Source organism: Dermochelys coriacea, chromosome 8 (assembly GCF_009764565.3).
Source record: "Dermochelys coriacea isolate rDerCor1 chromosome 8, rDerCor1.pri.v4, whole genome shotgun sequence".
In the NCBI taxonomy this organism is placed as follows: Eukaryota; Metazoa; Chordata; order Testudines; family Dermochelyidae; genus Dermochelys; species Dermochelys coriacea.
This window is the reverse complement of record NC_050075.1, coordinates 106,834,184-106,856,831: the sequence shown is the minus strand read 5'-3', so window position 1 is coordinate 106,856,831 and position 22,648 is coordinate 106,834,184. Positions and strand designations below refer to the sequence as shown.

General features: G+C 45.5%; 1 protein-coding gene across 7 annotated transcripts in view; it reads right to left on the bottom strand.

Moving 5' to 3' along the window:
* The window catches only part of ERI3 (ERI1 exoribonuclease family member 3), a 238,125-nt gene that overhangs the window by 170,218 nt on the left and 45,259 nt on the right, over window positions 1–22,648 (bottom strand). For all 7 annotated transcript variants that reach the window (XM_038413981.2, XM_038413982.2, XM_038413983.2 and 4 more), the window contains 2 exons: window positions 15,648–15,707; window positions 8,453–8,544 (listed from right to left, as the gene is read on the bottom strand). In XM_038413981.2, coding sequence (XP_038269909.1) covers window positions 8,453–8,544; window positions 15,648–15,707 — 152 coding nt within the window. The remainder of the gene's footprint in view (window positions 1–8,452; window positions 8,545–15,647; window positions 15,708–22,648) is intronic.

The following is a 22,648-nucleotide window of genomic DNA, read 5'->3' as shown; positions in this document are numbered from 1 at the left end:
TGCAGCTTTTCATCTCTTAAAGTCACTCCTTGCAATAGGCTAAAGGAATTCTCTTGTTGAGCGCACACAGGCGTGAGGACCTGTGTGCCTAACGAGGCTCTATCCTCACTTGTGTGTTTTAGCTTGGCAGGTCTGGTGCCCCTTTCATCTTTTGCTTCAGGTAGCTTCTTTAATTAATAACATTTCTGTGCCGACACAGGGAACTTTACACCCAGAATGAATGGCCCTCTCTCATTAGAACCACTACTGTCATGATGTATTCAAGAGAAGGAGGATGATTCATTTCCTTGTCTGGGGACAGAGAGGGTTTTTTTCGGGGTGGGGGGTGGAAGAGGTTTTATAATGAGTGACTTGTATTTGTTGAAGCTGATATGTGACTGTCGGCTTGAATTGCCTTGTCAGGACAAGCCTTCAGAAAGGTGATGTTCCCACTCAAGAGGTTTTCCTCATTAAAGAAATTGCATCTTAACAAGAGGGAAGGGGAGAGGTGGGAAGAGAACAGCCATCTCTCCCTCTCCAGCCTGGTTTGTGCTCATCAGCAGTCGATCCAAATACAAAGACAGGATCAGCTTCTCATTTTCCAGCCCCCTTTCGAGCTTGGCACTCTGTCTCTGTTAGAGATTTAATCCACCTAGGAAAAGTAAGAAGCCTCTACTATTCTGCCACATGCTCTGATGGTTTACAGCCCATCCCAGATGGTTGTGGCAGGGCTGGGCATTCTTACCAGCTTTGGAAAACCTCCACAGCCCACCACAGAAGCTGCTTGACTTTCCCCCACATCTAGGTTCTTGTGATTCACATGCCTGGCTGGAGGAGGCAGACTGAACAGAAAACCCTTGAGATCTGGGGTATTCCAAACAAGCTCCACTCCACAAGAAAAACAATCACTGAAGCCAAACGATCTCATGTCACCTGGAGGATCCACGCCAAATACAGATATCAAAGCCCCAAGCAGCAGGACTTCCACCTCCCCTGCCACAGACCGGGGTTTCTCTAGCCATTCATAGGGTGCTGCCTTAATACACAGGAATTCCTCCTGCATCAAGGCTCTCCATTGGGTTTGGCAGGTTATCCACAGCCTACTTCTGACTTTTTCTACCTTACTTGTTTACCCATCCCACCCACCCGGTCCCCATCCCTAGCACTGAAGCATTGGCCTTGCCCATTTCTACCCACAGTCACCACAATTCAGCCTGTTTGTTTGCCCACCACCCCACAGTACCTGTACTCTGGGACAGGGAGGAATGCAGTGCACAACTGGTGTGATAGCTCCTGCAGTATGAACCCAGCCAAAGAGAAACAGACTATGGGCATCCATCTTCCTTAGCACTCCCTCTCCTCCATCATCCTCTGACCCTAATGACAGGTGCACTGGAAATACCCGAAACAGACAGGACAGCCCAAACCCAGTAACGCCTCAGATCTCCTCCAGCCCACGGAGGGGTGAAGCACAATCTTGCTCCTTAACGATTCTTCCATGGGGCAGCTCTGAACACTCCTGCTGCTTACCCGTTCCCGTTGAGCATGATTGAACCATGATTGAACGGAAAAAGAGAACACTGCACAGCAGGAGAAAGCTGGGTAAAAAGGCTGGAGCTTGCCCCTGTTGGGCAGAGATGGTCTCAAGGTGTTTGCACTTGAGAATCGCAGATGAAAAGTGCTGTAGAAGTGGAACTTATTATTAAAACAGGAAGCCTGATAAAAGGAGAAGCAGGGTTGGAAACCAGGCCAGCCTCTGGCTAGGACCTCTGCAGATTTCATAAGCAAGGAAGCGATGCTGCAAGAAATGGAGTTAATGACTCAGTAGGTGGCATTCTTCTCCTGAAGGAGACAGGCATATTGCTAGGGGCACTAGGCTATCGGAGGTGCTAAGGAAGACGAAGAGGACCTGACCCTCTGTGGTTATTAGAGACTCGGTTTTCACAAGAACGTGTGGAGTTAGTCCTGGTTTCCTGGCCAAGTTCCACATGTCACCAACTCCCCTTGGAGTTTCAATGACACGTTATTCAAGTTCATGCCCCCTCATATGCAGGTCTGCTAGCACAGAATAGCTGCCATGCTTCACTCCAGAGAGGGTACATTTCAGCGGAGAGTTGAAGTGATCCTTAAGCAGGAGGATGTGAGAAGCCACTTTTGGGCTATTGAGGATCAGAGATCCTAGAGGAAGACAAGTGGTCAAAGGGCTATGCACCAAAAGCAGGTATTTTACCATTTCCCCCAACATGAAGACAGCCTGAAAATGTCAGGCATAGCCTCAAACACACGCCCCTTCATTGTGCAGTGCTGATCGTGTTCTTTCGAACGCATCTGACCTAGTTTTACTGGTGTTCCTCTGGAATGCAAGAGAACTTTAGTACCAGTTAATGCTGCCAAATTATCTCTGTAGTACACTCAAACATCAAGCCCTTCACCCCACTGATATGTGGACAAGTAGCCACCACCTTTCCACACCTGGAGAAGTGCCAGTTATTTATACAGCGCATTGGGCAGCCCTTCCCGGAGCACACTGCGCATCCCGCATGGCACGCCCAGGCTAGTCTTTGGAATGTTTCCTGGACATGCTGCATCCCAGAAGCTGCATCTTTTTGTCCATATGGTCCTGTTGCCGTTCTCTGCCTTTCCTGTTTAAAAAGAGATCTAGCTCAGTTCTGCTTTGCTAAACCCCATTTGGCAATGTGTCTATACACATGCAAACTTAATTAGTTCAGGAGGGAGATCTGGCATTTGAGGTGATGGATAAAAGTAATGGGAAGTGAGACAAGCCCGAGCTGGCAGTGAGTTCTCACTCAAGCCCCATTCACTGGCATGCTGCTAATCAGATGTGATGCTACACCTGGCTGTGCCCAATCAGCGCCAGAGCAGAGTAATGTGCTATTCACTAATAGGTTGAAGGCAGACTCCGTTTCCATGAGCTTGGAAACATGAAATGCATTTTCCATTTTGCTTTGGAGAAGCTTAGAGATCAAATTCTTAACATAACAGCTTAAAAAAAACCAGAAGAGAGTACCGAACCACTCGTTCCACTCACGGCACCCTTGTAGGGGTCTTCCTTTCCAACTGGCTGGAAATGACAGGTCACAAACGGAGAGTTAAGTTTCCAAGCTCCAGCATGCTACACAGCACCTCTGGCTGGCCAGCTCCCATACCCCTGCTGGGGGGAGACACCGTTCATCCCGCTCTGTTCAGGGGGTTTTAGTTGAACTACTTCCAAAGACTTCTGCATTTTTTAATGTGAGGAGGGAGCGACCCTGTGGAATCAGGTCAATGAGCTGATGGCAAGCCCATGGCAGACCTGAGGTAGGGTGCACGTCATCGAGACCGCTGTGTCCAAAGTCACTCTATCCTACGTACGATGCACATGAGCCAGAAAGAGGATAAACAGGGACTTCACCCAACCCTAGATGCCAAAGATAGAATCATAGGACTGGAAGGGACCTCAAGAGGTCATGTAATCAGTCCCCTGCACTCAAGGCAGGACTATTATCTAGACCATTCCTGGAAGGTGTTTGTCTAACCTGCTCTTAAAAGTCTCCAATGATGGTGATTTCACACCTTCCCTTCACAATTTATTCCAATGCTTAACCACAATGACAGTTAAGAAGTTTTTCCTAATGTCCCACCTAAACCTCCCTTGCTGCAATTTAAGCCCATTGCTTCTTGTCCTATCCTCAGAGGTTAAGAAAAATTATTTTTCTTCCTCCTCCTTGTAACATCCTTTTACATACTTGAAAACTGTTATGTCTCCTCTCAATCTTCTCTTTTCCAGACTAAACAAACCCCATTTTTTCAATCTTCCCTCATAGGTCATGTTTTCTAGACCTTCATTTTTGTTGCTCTTCTCCGGACACTGTCCAATTTGTCCACGTCCTTCCTGAAATGTGGCGCCCTAAATTGGACACAATACTCCAGTTGAGGCCTAATCAGCACAGAGTAGAGTGGAAGAATTACTTCTCCTGTCTTGCTTACAACATTCCTGCTAATACATCCCAGAATGCTGTTCACCTTTTTTTTGCAACAGTGTTACACTGTTGACTCATATTTAGCTGGTGGTCCACTATGATCCCTAGATCCCTTTCCGCAGTACTCCTTTCTTGGCAGTCATTTCCCATTTTGTGTGTGTGCAACTGATTGTTCCTTCCTAAGTGGAGTACTTTGCATTTGTCCTTATTGAATTTCATCCTCTTTACTTCAGACCATTTCTCCAGTTTGTCCAGATCATTTTGAATTTTAATCCTATCCTCCAAAGCACTTGCAGCCCCTCCCAGGTTGGTATCATCTACAAACTTTATAAGTGTATTCTCTATGCCATTATCTAAACCAGTGGTGAGCAACCTGCAGCTCATCAGTGTAATCCAGGGGTAGCCAATCTATGGCACTTGTGCTGATTTTCAGTGGCACTCACACTGCCTGGGTCCTGGCCACCGGTCCGGGAGGCTTTGCATTTTAATTTAATTTTAAATGAAGCTTCTTAAACATTTTAAAAACTTTATTTACTTTACATACAACAATACTCTAGTTATATATTAAAGACTTATAGAAAGAGACCCCTAAAAACGTTAAAATGTATTACTGGCACACGAAACCTCAAATTACAGTGAATAAATGAAGACTCGGAACACCACTTCTGAAAGGTTACCGATCCCTGGTGTAATCTGATTGCGGGCCACAAGACATTTTGCTGACGTTGACCGTCCACAGGCACAGCCCCCCGCTGCTCCCAGTGGCCGCGGTTCGCCATTCCCAGCCAATGGAAGCTGCGGGAAGCTGGGAGCGTGTGGGACGCTAAACAGCTGCGGGAATCAATGGGAGCGTGTGGGACACTGAACAGCTGTTTGGGGCCTTGGAGAAAAATCAGCAACCCCAAAAAAGAGACCACAGCCCTGCCCTCCATCCCCAAAATACAGCTTCTGACTAGCAAACCTAGAAGGTAGCCTATTCAATACAGAAGCTAACCTAGGCTGTACACCCCTGCTAGAAAAGCAGTTACATGCACAATGAAAGAGACAGAATGACTGGCCTTGTACATGGGCACCCCTCCCTAGTAATACCAGAAGCAGTAGGATCAAGGCCTGACTCAATACAGTAGTAAGGCATGGAAGAGCCAAGAGAGGAGAACAGATCAGAAATGACCAGCCAACACCCCTGACGCCTTCTTTGTGCTGGTCTCCTGTAAAAATTTAAATACAAAATTACATGGAAATTAAACCCCACAGCAATACACATAAGGGAAAGGTGTCCACGTCAACCCTAGGCATGGCCCTGATAAAGACCTCTCTGTTGACACACGGGCAAGTGAGCAATGATTTTGTCTAGATGAGAGCAGATTTGTCGTCCCTGCAGAGCTTGTGCTGCAACTTCAGTCCCTGTTTCTCAAGATCTCACTAACCAGAGCGCGAGCAGAGAAGGACCAGCAGCTTCACCAAGACGCGATTGTGAAATGGAGCCTTCTCCAGAGTTGTGTGCATTTTATTTAATCTTAATATCAGGGGAAATGGATGTGAAACTGAAAACCAAGCAATACCAATAACAAGTTGTAGATGTCAGTTGAGTGCTGGACGTGTCAAGCCCACACCTCATCGATGTGATAAAAACAGCAGCCTTTACCAGGCACTTAAACAAAGAAAAGCCACTGAAAGGTGACGGGTGCCCAAGTGAATTCAGGGCTCTGTGACACTCTGTATCCTATACTGCATTTTGCGTCATTTTCTTCTTAGACAGCAAGGGCTACCTTTTAAACAGCAGGCCCAACTCAGCGTGCAAAGATCCGTGCAGAATGGTATACCGATATGCATGTATGCAAATGGCGACATCGACAACTAAATGGCCACTTGCAGCGTTGACCAGCCAGTCTGTAAATGTGAAATGTCTGTAAATCCCCGATACTGTCACGGCTAACCTGGTGGCTGAACTTTGTGACTTTGTCCTGACCCATAACTATTTCACATTTGGTGACAACGTATACCTTCAAAACAGCGGCACTGCGATGGGTACCCGCATGGCCCCACAGTATGCCAACATTTTTATGGCTGACTTAGAACAACGCTTCCTCAGCTCTCGTCCCCTAATGCCCCTACTCTACTTGCGCTACATTGATGACATCTTCATCATCTGGACCCATGGAAAAGAAGCTCTTGAGGAATTCCACCATGATTTCAACAATTTCCATCCCACCATCAACCTCAGCCTGGACCAGTCCACACAAGAGATCCACTTCCTGGACACTACGGTGCTAATAAGCGATGGTCACATAAACACCACCCTATATCAGAAACCTACTGACCGCTATTCCTACCTACATGCCTCTAGCTTTCATCCAGATCATACCACTCGATCCATTGTCTACAGCCAAGCGCTACGATATAACCGCATTTGCTCCAACCCCTCAGACAGAGACAAACACCTACAAGATCTCTATCATGCATTCCTACAACTACAATACCCACCTGCTGAAGTGAAGAAACAGATTGACAGAGCCAGAAGAGTACCCAGAAGTCACCTACTACAGGACAGCCCCAACAAAGAAAACAACAGAACGCCACTAGCCATCACCTTCAGCCCCCAAATAAAACCTCTCCAACACATCATCAAGGATCTACAACCTATCCTGAAGGACGACCCATCACTCTCACAGATCTTGGGAGACAGACCAGTCCTTGCTTACAGACAGCCCCCCAATCTGAAGCAAATACTCACCAGCAACCACACACCACACAACAGAACCACTAACCCAGGAACCTATCCTTGCAACAAAGCTTGTTGCCAACTCTGTCCACATATCTATTCAGGGGATACCATCATAGGGCCTAATCACATCAGCCACACTATCAGAGGCTCGTTCACCTGCACATCTACCAATGTGATATATACCATCATGTGCCAGCAATGCCCCTCTGCCATGTACATTGGCCAAACTGGACAGTCTCTACGTAAAAGAATGAATGGAAACAAATCGGACGTCAAGAATTATAACATTCAAAAACCAGTTGGAGAACACTTCAATCTCTCTGGTCACTCGATCACAGACCTAAGAGTGGCTATACTTCAACAAAAAAGCTTCAAAAACAGACTCCAACGAGAGACTGCTGAATTGGAATTAATTTGCAAACTGGATACAATTAACTTAGGCTTGAATAGAGACTGGGAATGGATGAGTCATTACACAAAGTAAAACTATTTCCCCATGGTATTTCTCCCTCCCACCCTACTCCCCACTGTTCCTCTGATATTCTTGTTAACTGCTGAAATTAGCCTACCTTGCTTGTCACCATGAAAGGTTTTCCTCCTTTCCCCCCCCTGCTGCTGGTGATGGCTTATCTTAAGTGATCACTCTCCTTACAGTGTGTATGATAAACCCATTGTTTCATGTTCTCTGTGTGTGTATATAAATCTCTCCTCTGTTTTTTCCACCAAATGCATCCGATGAAGTGAGCTGTAGCTCACGAAAGCTTATGCTCTAATAAATTTGTTAGTCTCTAAGGTGCCACAAGTACTCCTTTTCTTTCTGTAAATGTGATTGCAGTTACTGAGCGCACCACTCTAGCATGCCAGCCTTGGACCCCGGGTTTTTATTTTTCTTTTAGATGACGGCCCAGCAGCTACCGTCCATTTGGTACACCAGGAAGACAGAGAAGGCCTGGACTATGAAAGCTAGCCAATGGTCATCCCTCGATTCAGGAATACAGAACCAGTGACCACCCTACATACATACACCCTTCCACCCCACTCTTTATTCCCTGAGGCTGTGCTGGCTGCATGCGGCACAATGTGGTAAATGGAGCATCATTTTCAGGAAGGGGCAGGTATTTATCCTCGAAGCCTGCCACATGGTCACACTCAGGAGATGGGCAGAGATCAAGTAGCCAGGGACCAGAACGGGTAGAAACAGGAGGAACATCCTACTGCGCTTGCCAATTCAGAGGAGATAATGGATAAAAATGGAGCTATCCCAAAGCCCCCAGTTTAAACCCTTCAAAGGGTGTGGGGTCAGACTCACTTGCTACCCTACCCAGTGACCATGTACAAAATCTTTCTCCTTGATCAATCTTCCTCCCATTCCCCCTGCTGTTATCACTTCTGATTATGCATGGCCCTCAATGACCACGCAGTGGACAAAGACTACGGGCAGCTCGACACCTGTAAGCAGTCGGGGCTTGCTGCCGGAATCAGGATGGTACGGAGAGAACATGTGAGTTTTTCAGCATCAACTGAAAACACACTGTTAAGGTGACTGTTGGTTTGAACTGAGCCAAGGCCCCAGCAGAACTAAGATGTGAGAATTAACAGGCAGAGGAAATAATCAACATGCTCTTTCCCTCCCCACCAAACAAAAACGTGCATGAAGTTACATGAATCATCTCACTGCACCAGAAAGAGCTAGGCAATGGGAGAGGAGGAAACATTTCCCACAAGCATGCAGTAACAAAGCCTGTGCAGCTTCCCTTTCCATACTCACATTACTTTCAAATCCCAGTCTCCGCAGGTTACAAAAATCGACTTGACACTAGGATCTAAGAGGCCTTCCTTCGCCATCCACTCATCGACCCTCTGAAAGGAACGCAGGGAAAGAGGATGAGCTTTGTAGACAGGGAAGAGCCACAACAGTTAAACACAGATAAGCTCCTCGCAATCAGACGAGGAGAAAATTGTGATCTTATCCAGCAGCAGCCCCCACCCCTCTCTCCCTTTCTTCGCTCACATCATCTCAACAAGAGTATGTTTGGACCTTGGAAGATTTCCAACAGGAAACAACAGGCGACCAGTGCAGAGATGATCTTATCAGACACTACTATAGTTCTGCTCACAAAAGAACAGGAATCATAAAATATTACTTAGCCCCCCCATCCCCATTTTCCCCTTCCCTTCATCAAATAAGCTGTAACGTTATATTTTAGGGCTGTCAATTAATTTCAGTTAACTCATGCGATTAATTCAAAAAAGTTAATCGCAATTAAAACAATTAATCAGGATTAATCGCCATTTTAATCTCACTGTTAAGCAATAGGTTTCAGAGTAGCAGCCGTGTTAGTCTGTATTCGCAAAAAGAAAAGGAGTACGTGTGGCACCTTAGAGACTAACAAATTTATTAGAGCATAAGCTTTCGTGAGCTACAGCTCACTTCATCGGATGCATTTGGTGGAAAAAGCAGAGGAGAGATTTATATACACACACACACAGAGAACATGAAACAATGGGTTTATCATACACACTGTAAGGAGAGTGATCACTTAAGATGAGCCATCACCAGCAGCAGGGGGGGGAAGGAGGAAAACCTTTCATGGTGACAAGCAGGTAGGCTAATTCCAGCAGTTAACAAGAATATCAGAGGAACAGTGGGGGGTGGGGTGGGAGGGAGAAATACCATGGGGAAATAGTTTTACTTTGTGTAATGACTCATCCATTCCCAGTCTCTATTCAAGCCTAAGTTAATTGTATCCAGTTTGCAAATTAATTCCAATTCAGCAGTCTCTCGTTGGAGTCTGTTTTTGAAGCTTTTTTGTTGAAGTATAGCCACTTTCCTGAGGAAACTACAGTCCATTGGTGATCTTCCTAAAAACACCATCCTAGCCACTATGGATGTAGAAGCCCTCTACACCAACATTCCACACAAAGATGGACTACAAGCCGTCAGGAACAGTATCCCCGATACTGTCACGGCTAACCTGGTGGCAGAACTTTGTGACTTTGTCCTGACCCATAACTATTTCACATTTGGTGACAATGTATACCTTCAAATCAGCGGCACTGCGATGGGTACCCGCATGGCCCCACAGTATGCCAACATTTTTATGGCTGACTTAGAACAACGCTTCCTCAGCTCTCGTTCCCTAATGCCCCTACTCTACTTGCGCTACATTGATGACATCTTCATCATCTGGACCCATGGAAAAGAAGCTCTTGAGGCATTCCACCATGATTTCAACAATTTCCATCCCACCATCAACCTCAGCCTGGACCAGTCCACACAAGAGATCCACTTCCTGGACACTACGGTGCTAATAAGCGATGGTCACATAAACACCACCCTATATCGGAAACCTACTGACCGCTATTCCTACCTACATGCCTCTAGCTTTCATCCAGATCATACCACTCGATCCATTGTCTACAGCCAAGCGCTACGATATAACCGCATTTGCTCCAACCCCTCAGACAGAGACAAACACCTACAAGATCTCTATCATGCATTCCTACAACTACAGTACCCATCTGCTGAAGTGAAGAAACAGATTGACAGAGCCAGAAGAGTACCCAGAAGTCACCTACTACAGGACAGGCCCAACAAAGAAAACAACAGAACGCCACTAGCCATCACCTTCAGCCCCCAACTAAAACCCCTCCAACGCATCATCAAGGATCTACAACCTATCCTGAAGGACGAGCCATCGCTCTCTCAGATCTTGGGAGACAGACCAGTCCTTGCTTACAGACAGCCCCCCAATCTGAAGCAAATACTCACCAGCAACCACACACCACACAACAGAACCACTAACCCAGGAACCTATCCTTGCAACAAAGCCCGTTGCCAACTCTGTCCACATATCTATTCAGGGGATACCATCATAGGGCCTAATCACATCAGCCACACCATCAGAGGCTCGTTCACCTGCGCATCTACCAATGTGATATATGCCATCATGTGCCAGCAATGCCCCTCTGCCATGTACATTGGCCAAACTGGACAGTCTCTACGTAAAAGAATGAATGGACACAAATCAGACGTCAAGAATTATAACATTCAAAAACCAGTTGGAGAACACTTCAATCTCTCTGGTCACTCGATCACAGACCTAAGAGTGGCTATACTTCAACAAAAAAGCTTCAAAAACAGACTCCAACGAGAGACTGCTGAATTGGAATTAATTTGCAAACTGGATACAATTAACTTAGGCTTGAATAGAGACTGGGAATGGATGAGTCATTACACAAAGTAAAACTATTTCCCCATGGTATTTCTCCCTCCCACCCCACCCCCCACTGTTCCTCTGATATTCTTGTTAACTGCTGGAATTAGCCTACCTGCTTGTCACCATGAAAGGTTTTCCTCCTTCCCCCCCCTGCTGCTGGTGATGGCTCATCTTAAGTGATCACTCTCCTTACAGTGTGTATGATAAACCCATTGTTTCATGTTCTCTGTGTGTGTGTGTATATAAATCTCTCCTCTGCTTTTTCCACCAAATGCATCCGATGAAGTGAGCTGTAGCTCACGAAAGCTTATGCTCTAATAAATTTGTTAGTCTCTAAGGTGCCACACGTACTCCTTTTCTTTTTGTTAAGCAATAGAATGCCAAGTTAAATTTTTAAATATTTTTGGATGTTTTTTCTACATTTTCATATATATTGGTTTCAATTACAACACAGAATACGAAGTATAAAATGCTCACTTTATATTATTTTTATTACAAATATTTGCATGGTAAAAATGATAAACAAAAGAAATAGTATTTTTCAATTCACCTGATACAAGTACTGAAGTGCAATCTCTTTATCCTGAAAGTGCAACTTACAAATGTAGATTTTTTTTTGTTACATAACTGCACTCAAAAATAAAACAATGTAAAACTTTAGAGCCCATAAGTCCACTCAGTCCTACTTCTTGTTCAGCCAATCACTCAGACAAACAAGTTTGTTTACATTTATTGGAGATAAAGCTGCCTACTTCTTAATTACAATGTCACATGAAAGTAAGAACAGGCATTCACATGGCACTGTTGTAGCCGGCATCACAAGATATTTACGTGCCAGATGCGCTAAAGATTCATATGCCTCTTCATACTTCGGCCACCCTTCCAGAGGACATGCTTCGGTGCTGATGATGCTCGTTAAAAAAATAATGTGTTTAATTAAATTTCTGACTGAACTCCTTGTGGGAGAATTGTATGTCTCCCGCTGTGTTACCCACATTCCGCCATATATTTCATGTTATAGCAGTCTCGGATGATGACCCAGCACATGTTGTTCGTTTTAAGAACACTTTCACTGCAGATTTGACAAAATGCAAAGAAGGTACTAGTGTGAGATTTCTAAGGATAGCTAAAGCACTCGACCCAAGGTTTAAGGATCTGAAGTGCTTTCCAAAATCTGAGAGGGATGAGGTGTGGAGCGTGCTTTCAGAAGACTTAAAAGAGCAACACTCTGCCGTGGAATCTACAGGACCTGAACCACCACCACCACCAAAAAAAAAATCAACTTTCTGCTGATGGCATCTAACTCAGATGATGAAAACGAACATGCGTCAGTCCACATTGCTTTGGATCATTATCGAGCAGAACCTGTCGTCAGCATGGACACATTTCCTCTGGAATGGTGGCTGAAGCATGAAGGGACATATGAATCTTTAGCGCATCTAGCACATAAATATCTTGTGATGCCGGCTGCAACAGTGCCATGAGAACGCTTGTTCTCACTTTCAGGTGACATTGTAAACGAGAAGCAGGCAGCATTATCTCCTGCAAATGTAAATAAACTTGTTTGTCTCAGCAATTGGCTGAACAAGAAAGTAGGACTGAGTGGTCTTGTAGACTCTGAAGTTTTACATTGTTTTATTTTTGAATGCAGGGTATTTTTACATAATTCTACATTTGTAAATTCAACTTTCATGATAAAGATTGCACTACAGTACTTGCAATAGGGGAATTGAAAAATACAATTTCTTTTGTTTTTTACAGTGCAAGTATTTGTAATAAAAATAAATATAAACTCATACTGTACACTTTGTATTCTGTGTTGTAATTGAAATCGATATTTGAAAATGTAAAAAAAATCCAAAAATATTTAAATAAATGGTATTTATTATTGTTTAACAGTGTGATTAATCGTGATTAATTTTTTTAATTGCTTGAGAGCCCTATTATATTTCAAAGTTTCCTCCAATAGAGAGCCATGCCCTTATTTCTTGAAGCTCTGCCGACTTTTTAAAGAAGCTCGAAATTAACCCAGAGATCATGGAGGAGCCCCCACAGACTGAGAACTGAAGGAAAATAAGCCGCAAAACAGATACGAATGAGAGATTCTCATTCAACTCACCCTCATTTCCGAGGGACAACCATCCCGGGATGGGATTTTTCACCTACAGCACATCACCTGGGTCGCAATGAATATGACACATAAGATGGACACTTATGAGTGCACAGGCATGCATGCCACCATTACAAACTCAATACACACGCACACTCTGGTTTTGAAGAGTTGGATACCTTTTCCTTCCTTCTTCTAGTTCTACTGTTCCAGCTGGAATTAATTCTGTGTTTGTGAAGTGCTTTGAGATCTCCAGGTGGCAGGCACTACACAAAAGTCAGCATTACGCACTCTTGCTGCCTATATTCTCAGTAACATTTCAATGGGCGAAGTGCATCTCCACTCCCTGCCCATGATGTGCACAGCTCCTGAAACAGAACGTTCCCCCTAGAGGTGGCCACACGGCTTTGGCACGTGAAGAGATTCTAGAAATTCACGTACAGGGCAGCAACGGTAACACAGGCTTCTCTGCTACGACCTGACAGCTCACCGTTCGGAGAAGCTTTCTCCATGACCAGAGGGGAAGGAACGTGGCCACCTACAGCAGCAGACAACTGCCTTATTCACCCACACTTGAAATACAGGTAGCAGTAGCCAGGCTGCCTAAACCTACAACCCCCAGAGAAGCCAAAGCATAATCCCATTTTAATCTAGAAATAGGCAGATTTATTATTTGCTTTGCAGATAAGTCTAAACCCCAATCATTGTCAAGGCCCCACTGTGCTGGGAACTGTACAGACAAAGAACAAAGGAGACAATCCCTGGCCCAGCAAGCTCAGTCCTGGGTGTGATACAGGACTCGACCAGCAGACAGGACCTACAGATTAGGCAGACCAAACAGTTATGGAAACATTCTACAGAATGCAATAGAAAATATCTTTTCTATGGGTTCTCTCTTTGGGGTTGTTTGTTTATTTTTAATCATCCCATAGGATTTAATAGAGAATTAGAATCCTGCTACAGAATTCTATAGGATGCCTACAAAACCTACAGAAAGGTTTTCATTCTCTATGAAATTTTGCAGGTTGTACAAGTAATTTCTAAGGAACTCCACTGGTTTTCTTAGAACAAGTCTATTCCATATGGGGATGTTTGCATGAACATACCCATTTATACACTCAGCAATGGCCAAACAATCCAACTGACCAAGAGACACCCACACAACCAAATTTATTTAACCTCAATATTCTAATTAAAGAGAAGTTTTTGGCACCAAAGCAATTAAAGTAGGGTCACATGGTAGTTGGGAGTAATAGGGAGTATGCAGTGAGCCTTGTGATTTTACACATCACTGCATCTACAGTTAATGGAGAATTCCCCATACTTCTACCCACAGGAAAAGTGCCGAGACTGCGTCTGGTGCTGGGGCGAGACTGTATGGTGAAGTGGGAGACAACCAGACATTCAGGACTGTGAGGTGACTGGCATATCCTCTGCTGGGTTGCCGCAGGTCTGGGGAAGCTAGCTTCTAACTTGATTTTATTCAAAGGGCTTATCCTTCCCGCTTACCTTTGGTACTCGGGGCCCCACCATGTTCCAGATAGAGGGTAGGACTCTCTCGACACATCCTGCAAATCTTCATTTTTTCCCCCTCCATGAGCTCTGCCTGGCTTGGCCTGGGAAACCTGATTGGCTCCACCCAGGCCCTATGACTTCTCTCCAGACTGTGCTTAGGGATTCGGTTTGGATGGCAGGTGCTGGCCAAGCACAGAATTCCCCTAGACCCTATTTCACTGACACTCTCTGTCAGGCTGGGGATGGAACACAAGGCTCCTTTCAAGACTGGTCAACGCAGCTCCCTCAGCAGCAGGATCTTTCCTCAGTGCGAAGCTCTAGATGCTCTTCTTCCCCACCTACCACTTCGAGTCCCTGGGGCTGCAGTGTCGACTCCCCAGCTGTGTAAGCACCAGAGGGCCCCAGGAGCGAGAAATAGCACTCGTAACCTCTCTAAAATCCCTGACATGAGCCAGCCGTCTCCACAGAGGGTGTTAAAGCCTTTAATTTGATTTCCTTACATAAGCAATTGTTGCAATCATTCTGATTAGGAACAATTAGGCCACACGGCAGTGCAAATCCTGACAGAGACAATGCATTGAACTGTGACCGGCAGCCGGAGTGAGCTCTCCTGGAGGAGGTTTCCCTCAGTATTTGACTAACAACAAAAGCTATTGATGGCAAAATACTTTCAAGCTAATTAATCCTAAATGCTGCAGGAATTCAGCATTAAGCAGATGGCATTATTAGGACTTTATCTGCATTTGCACATTCCACAGATTAGGTTTTAGAGGTCTATACTTTGTGTATTATTGAGCATTTAAATAGGTGGAAGCATTAATTTAATGGTGGGGGGAGGGGGGAACAGCTCCCATGCAAAGCGCTAAAGCAATGCCTTGGCTCAAGTACGAATCACCTCCTCTCCTGTCTGCGGGCAGGAGCTTGGACATCTTGTCAGCACCCTTGACATGAACAGCTGGGAATGACAGATCAATGGTTCAATACTCTCAACAGCATGTCACCGAAGTGACAGCAAATGTGATTCTAATGAAGCCGTAATCATAGTCAAATTACCCGGGAGGGGGTGAAGAAGGGGGAGCAGAGGTCAAAGTTCAGGAACTAAAGGTTATCCTGCTTACCTCAAGCACTTGCTGGAGACTTGGCTGCCCATCCACCATGCCTTGAATAATTCCAGTCAGCTGAAACAAAAGAGAAAGAGAAAACAAGAGTCAGAGGAGCATTACATTGATAATTAGGTCTCCTCTCCTGTTCGCCTTTCTGAAACCGTAACGTGCTCTCGTGAGCAATTTGGGCAAAACCAAGTCCTGTCAACTGCAGTACAGCAGCCCTGGGAACTGCCCCACCAGCAAGCAATAGCACAGCACAATTCCAGAAACTGCTAAGCTGAGAGCTCTTACATATAAACTATGAAATACTGGAACTCGAAGTAATACAGATTTGCTTAGGGGAACAATATAGAATTTTTTCTAACCCTGCAGTCAGTGCTATAATGGAATACCTAAATGCTCCCCATTTCAATATGCTGATCTTTTCAGTATCAGTTTTGCTGCTGCGCCTAAGTTACACGGCCAGATTTTACTACACACACAAGCTGTCTTCCAGCATTCCCATTCTGGAGTGATGACACAACAGAAATGCCTAGGAATAGATAAATAAAATAAACCTGCCTCGTAAAATGAGGTATGCAGGGTGCTAGTTTGTCCTTCATGGTGATTGGAGAAGCGTGTATCCTTGCTTTATATTAGTGTAAAACTCCCTGTTTTCACATTTTAAGCCACAGGCAGTAAAAATATATATTTTTAAAAGTTTTTTTAATTAAAGCTGAAGAAAATCCATTTCATTTTAAAATACGACTATGTTTTGTTTTTCAGTAAAAACTTTGGGGTAGGGACTGACTCTGGGCCCAATCCTGCAAACATTTAAGCACATCAGTTGTTTCACTGACTTCCATTGGATTACTTGCATATTTAAAGGTTTCAGAGTAGCTGTATTCGCAAAAAGAAAAGGAGTACTTGTGGCACCTTAGAGACTAACAAATTTATTAGAGCATAAGCTTTCGTGAGCTACAGCTCACTTCATCGGAAAGTTCAGCACATGCATGAGTGTCTCCAGGGTCAAGGCTTGGTGTGTGTGTCTGCAAAATGCCTAGTATAGTCTGGGGCACTTAGGGCTGGTCTACACTACCGCTTAAGGCAAGGTAAGTTATGTCGCTCAGGGGTGTGAAAAAGCCACCCCCCCTCTCAGCAATTTAAGTCACAGCAACTTAAAGTGGCATCCACCCCACACTACGTCGGCGGACACAGCTTCTGCCTCTCACTGAGGTGGTGTCATTATGCCGATGAGAACGCTCTCCTGTCGGCACAGCATGTCTTCACCAGCCACGCTATACTGGTGCAGCCACGCCAGTGTATCACGGTAGCGTAGACTTGCCCTTAGACTTGATCTACACTACCACGTACCTCAGTATAACTCCATTGCTCAGGGCGTGTGGAAAAGCAAATACAAACCATGTTTTTTCATTTAGTATCACAGTTTTCTGATCATGTCTGAGCCCCAATTAAAGTGAAGACTGTACATGGCTGAAGACTATGGTTTTGTTAATACATGCAACATCCAGACTCACAGAAAACCATAACAGTCTAGTCACGAGCTGCAGATGAGAAGAATTCTTGACGGGCTCCCTTCTATCCAGGAGCAACTCTTCTATTGTAGAAGATTTCAGCCCCGTCAGAGAACAGAAGCCTTATGACAAGCCAAGAGCCATGGCGCCTTATTAAACAGATGGCAGCCCATGCAAACTAGCCTACCCCTATGTTTCTTTGGCTGCTTGGCTTACAGCACTGAAACTTAAAAAAAAACAAACCCACAATTAAACTCCAATTAAAGTGTAATTACATTTAATGAAAACCAAATACCTGATTCACTGAATAAGCTGGCTCTAAGTGGGAAGATTATTTTCTTGTGGCGATTTACACACAATGGTAATATATACCTTTTAGGGAAGAAATTTTCATTTTAAGAATGTAGAGTTCCTCTAGGTGGGTTTCTGAAGTTTATCAAGTCATTATTAGGTGGCATTTTAAGGAAGTGGAGAAACACAGACACTGTTATATTCCAGAAACTGGTTTTATATTAATCTGTATTTTAATTGTGTAACAGCTGCTGCCTACAGACTTCCCATGCACTAAAGGAAAACAAATTTAAGAGATTAACTGCACTATTCCTTAGCATGGTGTTTAACTCACATTTTGCCTCCTTGGCTTGTTTTGTCCCTTTCTTAGTAGAAGTTTCGCCCACCACTCACCCAGCATAGCTGGGTAACTCATCCCTCACCATTACTCTCTAATGGAAGTGCTGGACCCAGCTCTGTGGTGAGCAGCCCAAGCTGAAGCTCTGGAAACTGGCTGAGGAAGAGCTGTTTTCGGAAATCTCACACGGCCTGCGTCTGTGCGAATGGCTTCCTGCAGCTTTCTGGACTTCACTGGCATCTCATTTATTTGTAGCTGAACACATTAAAGGGTACAGGGGAGGGACGGAGGGAGGGAGGCCTGGCATGCCTGTGGCTGGATGGGGCCATGGCTGGATTATACCCCTGTTAGGAAGGAGAGGAAGGTGGGGTATAACAGGTTGCACCATGCACAGTTAGTCGCACTGTAGGGAGTAAGGAGATTGCAGACACTGGGCTGCAATGCAGGGGAGCTGGATTCTGTTCCCAGCTCTGGCACAGGTGCACTGTATGACCCTGACTAAGTCACCTCCCCGCTCTGTGCCCCACATCACACTGCCATGCAGGGGCTCCAGAGCATGGGTACTGATCTCAGGGCAGATTGTTAAGGAGCAGGGCACAAACCCCAAAATTGGCTGTGAGCTCTACATTTAGATTTCACCAACCAATTATAAAATGTGAACTCCTCAGGAGCTGTAACAGCCTAACCATGGAGTCACAGACAGTCCTCTTGGATGCTCCAACCTGTCTCGCCACCCACGTGAGCCTGCCTTTCTGACAGATGGGCCCTTACACCAAGGATCACAACAATGTTCCAGTTACTCCCAGTCTCAAAGGACCCATCACCTACCCAAGATCAATTGCCTCTCAAATCTCACACCAAAGACAATGCTTTGTAGCCAATCCTATAGTAAAGTATCTAAAGATTATATAGGAAAAGGAAATAAGAGTTATTTACAAGCTTAAAGCAGGTAAACATAGATACAACAAAGAGACGACTAAGAGGGGATATGATCGAAGTCTATAAAATCATGATCGATGTTGAGAAAGTGAATAAGGAACTGTTATTTACCCCTTCCCATAACACAAGAACTAGGGGTCACCCAATGAAATTAATAGGCAGCAGGCTTAAAACAAACAAAAGGAATTACTTTTTCCATCTAATGCACAGTCAACCTGTGGAACTCCTTGACAGGGGATATTGTGAAGGCCAACACTATAACAGGATTTAAAAAACAAAACAAAACAAAATAAAAACCCTAAGTAAGTTCATGGAGGATAGGTCCATCAATGACTATTAGCCAGGATGGTCAGGAATGTAACCCCATGCTCTGAGTGTCCCTAGCCTCTGTTTGCCAGAAGCTGGTACTGGACAACAGGGGACGGATCACTTGATGATTGTCCTGTTCTGTTCATTCCTTCTGAAGCACCTGGCATTGGCCACTATCAGAAGTCAGGATACTGAGCTAGACGGACCATTGGTCTGACCCAGTCTGGTCATTCTTATGTTCTTATACACAAAAATGAGTTCCAATCTTAAGTTTCAAATGGTGATAGAAGCTTCTGTAATAAGCAAGCTCTATATGTTCTTAAGGGCTAACCCAGGCTAAGCACTGGGGAACTTCTGCTTATGCCTAGTAACCCTTGCACCCCAGAGTCCGAGCAGCACAGAGATCCAGTCCCTCCTTGTTAGGGGATTTTATTTACTTCCCCCCTTCTGCTCAGAGCTGCAAACTCAGCCGCTGGGAGGCATTCACTTACAAGACTCATTTCCATGGAGCGGGGAAAGAAAACAACAAAGTCTTTTGTCCTCTTTACTATTCCACTCTAGTTCATCTGGTGCCAATGGGCCTTCCTTGCCCAGCAGGACATAACACCGTCTGCTAGAGACCAGCACTCCCCACTAGTTAATGTCTCTCCTGGCTGATGATTTACAACACTTGACTTGTGATGCAAATGGTCAAATATTACCTTACAATATGGGACGTAGATGCTGTAAGTGAGATTAATGATTGTAAGCAACTTACAAGCATTCAGTGAAGTCGAAACAGTAAACACACTCTTATAGTTCCAATCCCTGTGTTCACAGACTAACCCACCAGTGAGCCAGACTAATTCCAGCGATCTATTCAGTTGAGACATGGGGACCTTGGCCTGAGCCTGGGACCTGTTCTGCCAGCACCACACCTCAGTTCTCCATTTGGAAGAGGGGGTAATGATGCTGCTCTATCCAGGGGCATTACAAGCATAATTTCATTAGTGTTTGTGTAGTCTCAGGGCTTGTCCTCCCTTAAAACACTTCAGTATGGACACTACCTACGCCAACGGAAGGGATTCTCCCATCAGTACAGGTAACCCACCTCCCCAAGAGACAGTAGAAGAGGGAAGAATTCTACAGGGGGATTTAGGTCACTTAATGCTGCTCAGGTGTATGGATTTCACACACCCCTCACCAATATTGTTAACCCAACCTAATTTTCTACTATAGACCAGGCCTCAGACACCAAAGAGCTGAGCACCACAGAACAGCCTATCAAAGGGCAGCACGTGTGCAGGGAGGCTGGGAGTAACACCTTCTGCTGAAGCACCTGGTATTGGCCGTTGTCAGAGACAAAACACTGGACTAGACGTACCACTGGTCTCCTCCAGTGGGGCCCCATGTGTTTCACAAACACGAATCTATAGAGGAGTGACAACGATCCTTTGTCACCCTCCATGCTATCAATCTAGATTTTTATACAGCCCCCGTCACTGTGGTATCCGAGTGCCAGATATCTCCATTTTATAGACAGGCACACTGAAGAACAGAGTGAGGCAGTTAATTGACCAAGGCCACCCAGTGAGTCGCTGTCAGAGCTGGAAACGGAACACAATGATGTTGACATAGAGGTACAAGGGGATGAGAGAGGTAGGTCCTCACTGGATTATCCTCTCCCATAAAAGTGGTATGAGCACAGAGCAGGGCAGAGCTAAGTCTCATCTGCAGAGGGTCCATGGATTCCACACTTACATACACAGGGGACTTCTCCGGGGGCAGTGCCATCTGCGAGAAGGCAACAGGAATGCTGCGCAAGCGCAGAATCCAACTTGCTCCTTACAATAGCCCACCTTTTAACCAAGAGTCTCCCTCTGCACCTTCACCGTTGGCTGCTGTGTTACACAGGACCTCCGCTGGAAGGACAAACAACCCAAAGGCCCAGCAGCATGGCAGCTGAGGTGAGCCTCGGGCCCACTCTGGAGGCAACCACCCTGGCTTTGAGAAAGTTTCAAGTTTTTCAGCACATCAGCAATGTTTTATAACTTTCTGCTGGATTTTAAGTGAGCAATCTGGGCTCTTCCTCATCGACAACACAGCTAAAAGCAGCTCAGGTTCACACACCTCAGAGGTGAAGTCACCTTTGGGGAGGGGTGGGCGAAGGAAAAGGCCGGCAAGGCCACCACCAAGCCCTGTCTACACTGGGGCTTTTTGACCTCTCCCAGTGTGACTCACACTATTCCAGCTCCACTTTTGTTAGCAATGGTGGGGGATTTTTCAGGAAAAGGTCTACGGAGACCCTGCCCCGCATGCTCATCTGACTCTGGATCAGCACTACAGATTGCCAGTCCATTTTAATTCCCCCCTCCCCAGGTGTGCATGTACAATTACCTATGCAGCCCTGCAATCACCATGCACCTCTGCTCCCCTGGGAAAGCAGCGAGCAGAAGAGAGGCAGACAGGAGAGCTGTTCACATGGCAGACTTCAACACGGCAGCTTTCCCTCCGCTGTTTATCTCAAAAACCATCGTATTTCCACACCAAGACAGTTTGCTGATTATATAAGCACTTGTCTCGGGTGTACAATCTGATCATCAGGCCTGGTCTTTCTTTGTAGACAAAGAGGCCAATAAATCTCACCCTTTATAAGTAGAGGTTCCTAGACAAAGCCCTTTACTGGCATTTAGCAAAATGGGTTATTTTTCGGACAACATAAAAACAGCTCCAAAAGCTTGCTTTAAGCAACACAGCTTCTTCAGACAAATGTTCGATAAGAGCTAGTAGCTCCAGCAGCAGGAGCGGGAGCACTACAGACTTCTTGTCCAACCCGCAACTGTGTTCTCATGGCTCCAGCTGCCCCATGGAATACAGAGGGGACTCTGCTCCCTACCCACCAAATCCCACAACAGTGGTAGGCCTCGGGGGCCGGGAGCAATTGGTGTTTCAAGAGCAGAGTGAGGATTGAATCAAAGTGCTGCAGGAGGAGTCAGCCCCAGCTTTTTGCTGGAACTTCCCTCTCCCGCCAAGAAAGGAAGAAAGCCAGACCACCCCTAAGGGGGAGAGATGCCTTGTTCCTCAGCAGCCTGCAAAAGATTGAAGAAAGATGGAGTGAGAGGGGTGGGTTCGGTGTGGAGCTGGGAACTTGGGAAGAGGAGACTGATGGGATAGGACAGAGTGAAAGCCAAGGGTTACAGAGAGAGTTAACATACATGCCACAGAACGTGACAATAGATGGTGGCATCTCCACATGCCACATCACTAATGCAGTCTTCAGCAGTGGCTGCAGATGGCATAAGCAACAGGTCAGGGCCTGTATCTCTGCCCTTTTCACAAGGTCCCAAATCCCACAAGTTCAATGCTATAACCACAGCCCCAACAAAGGGTGTGTACAATGGAGCTGGGATAGGTTCACAAGCTCCCCATCTGCCCACAAAAAGGATCTAAACATTGCGTTAGCTTGGTAAAATAATGAGTCCGTGTCTCCCTGTTTTTAGCGAATGTGCATCAGAATCTTCACTTTGGGCAAAATTCACCCCTCTGCAGAGGAGCTAGTGCCAGGCCTCCTTCACCACTCATCCGGTGAGCCTAGGCCTTGTGCCCAGGGGTCAAGTTTTCTAACTGATCTGCTCTAGGAATTA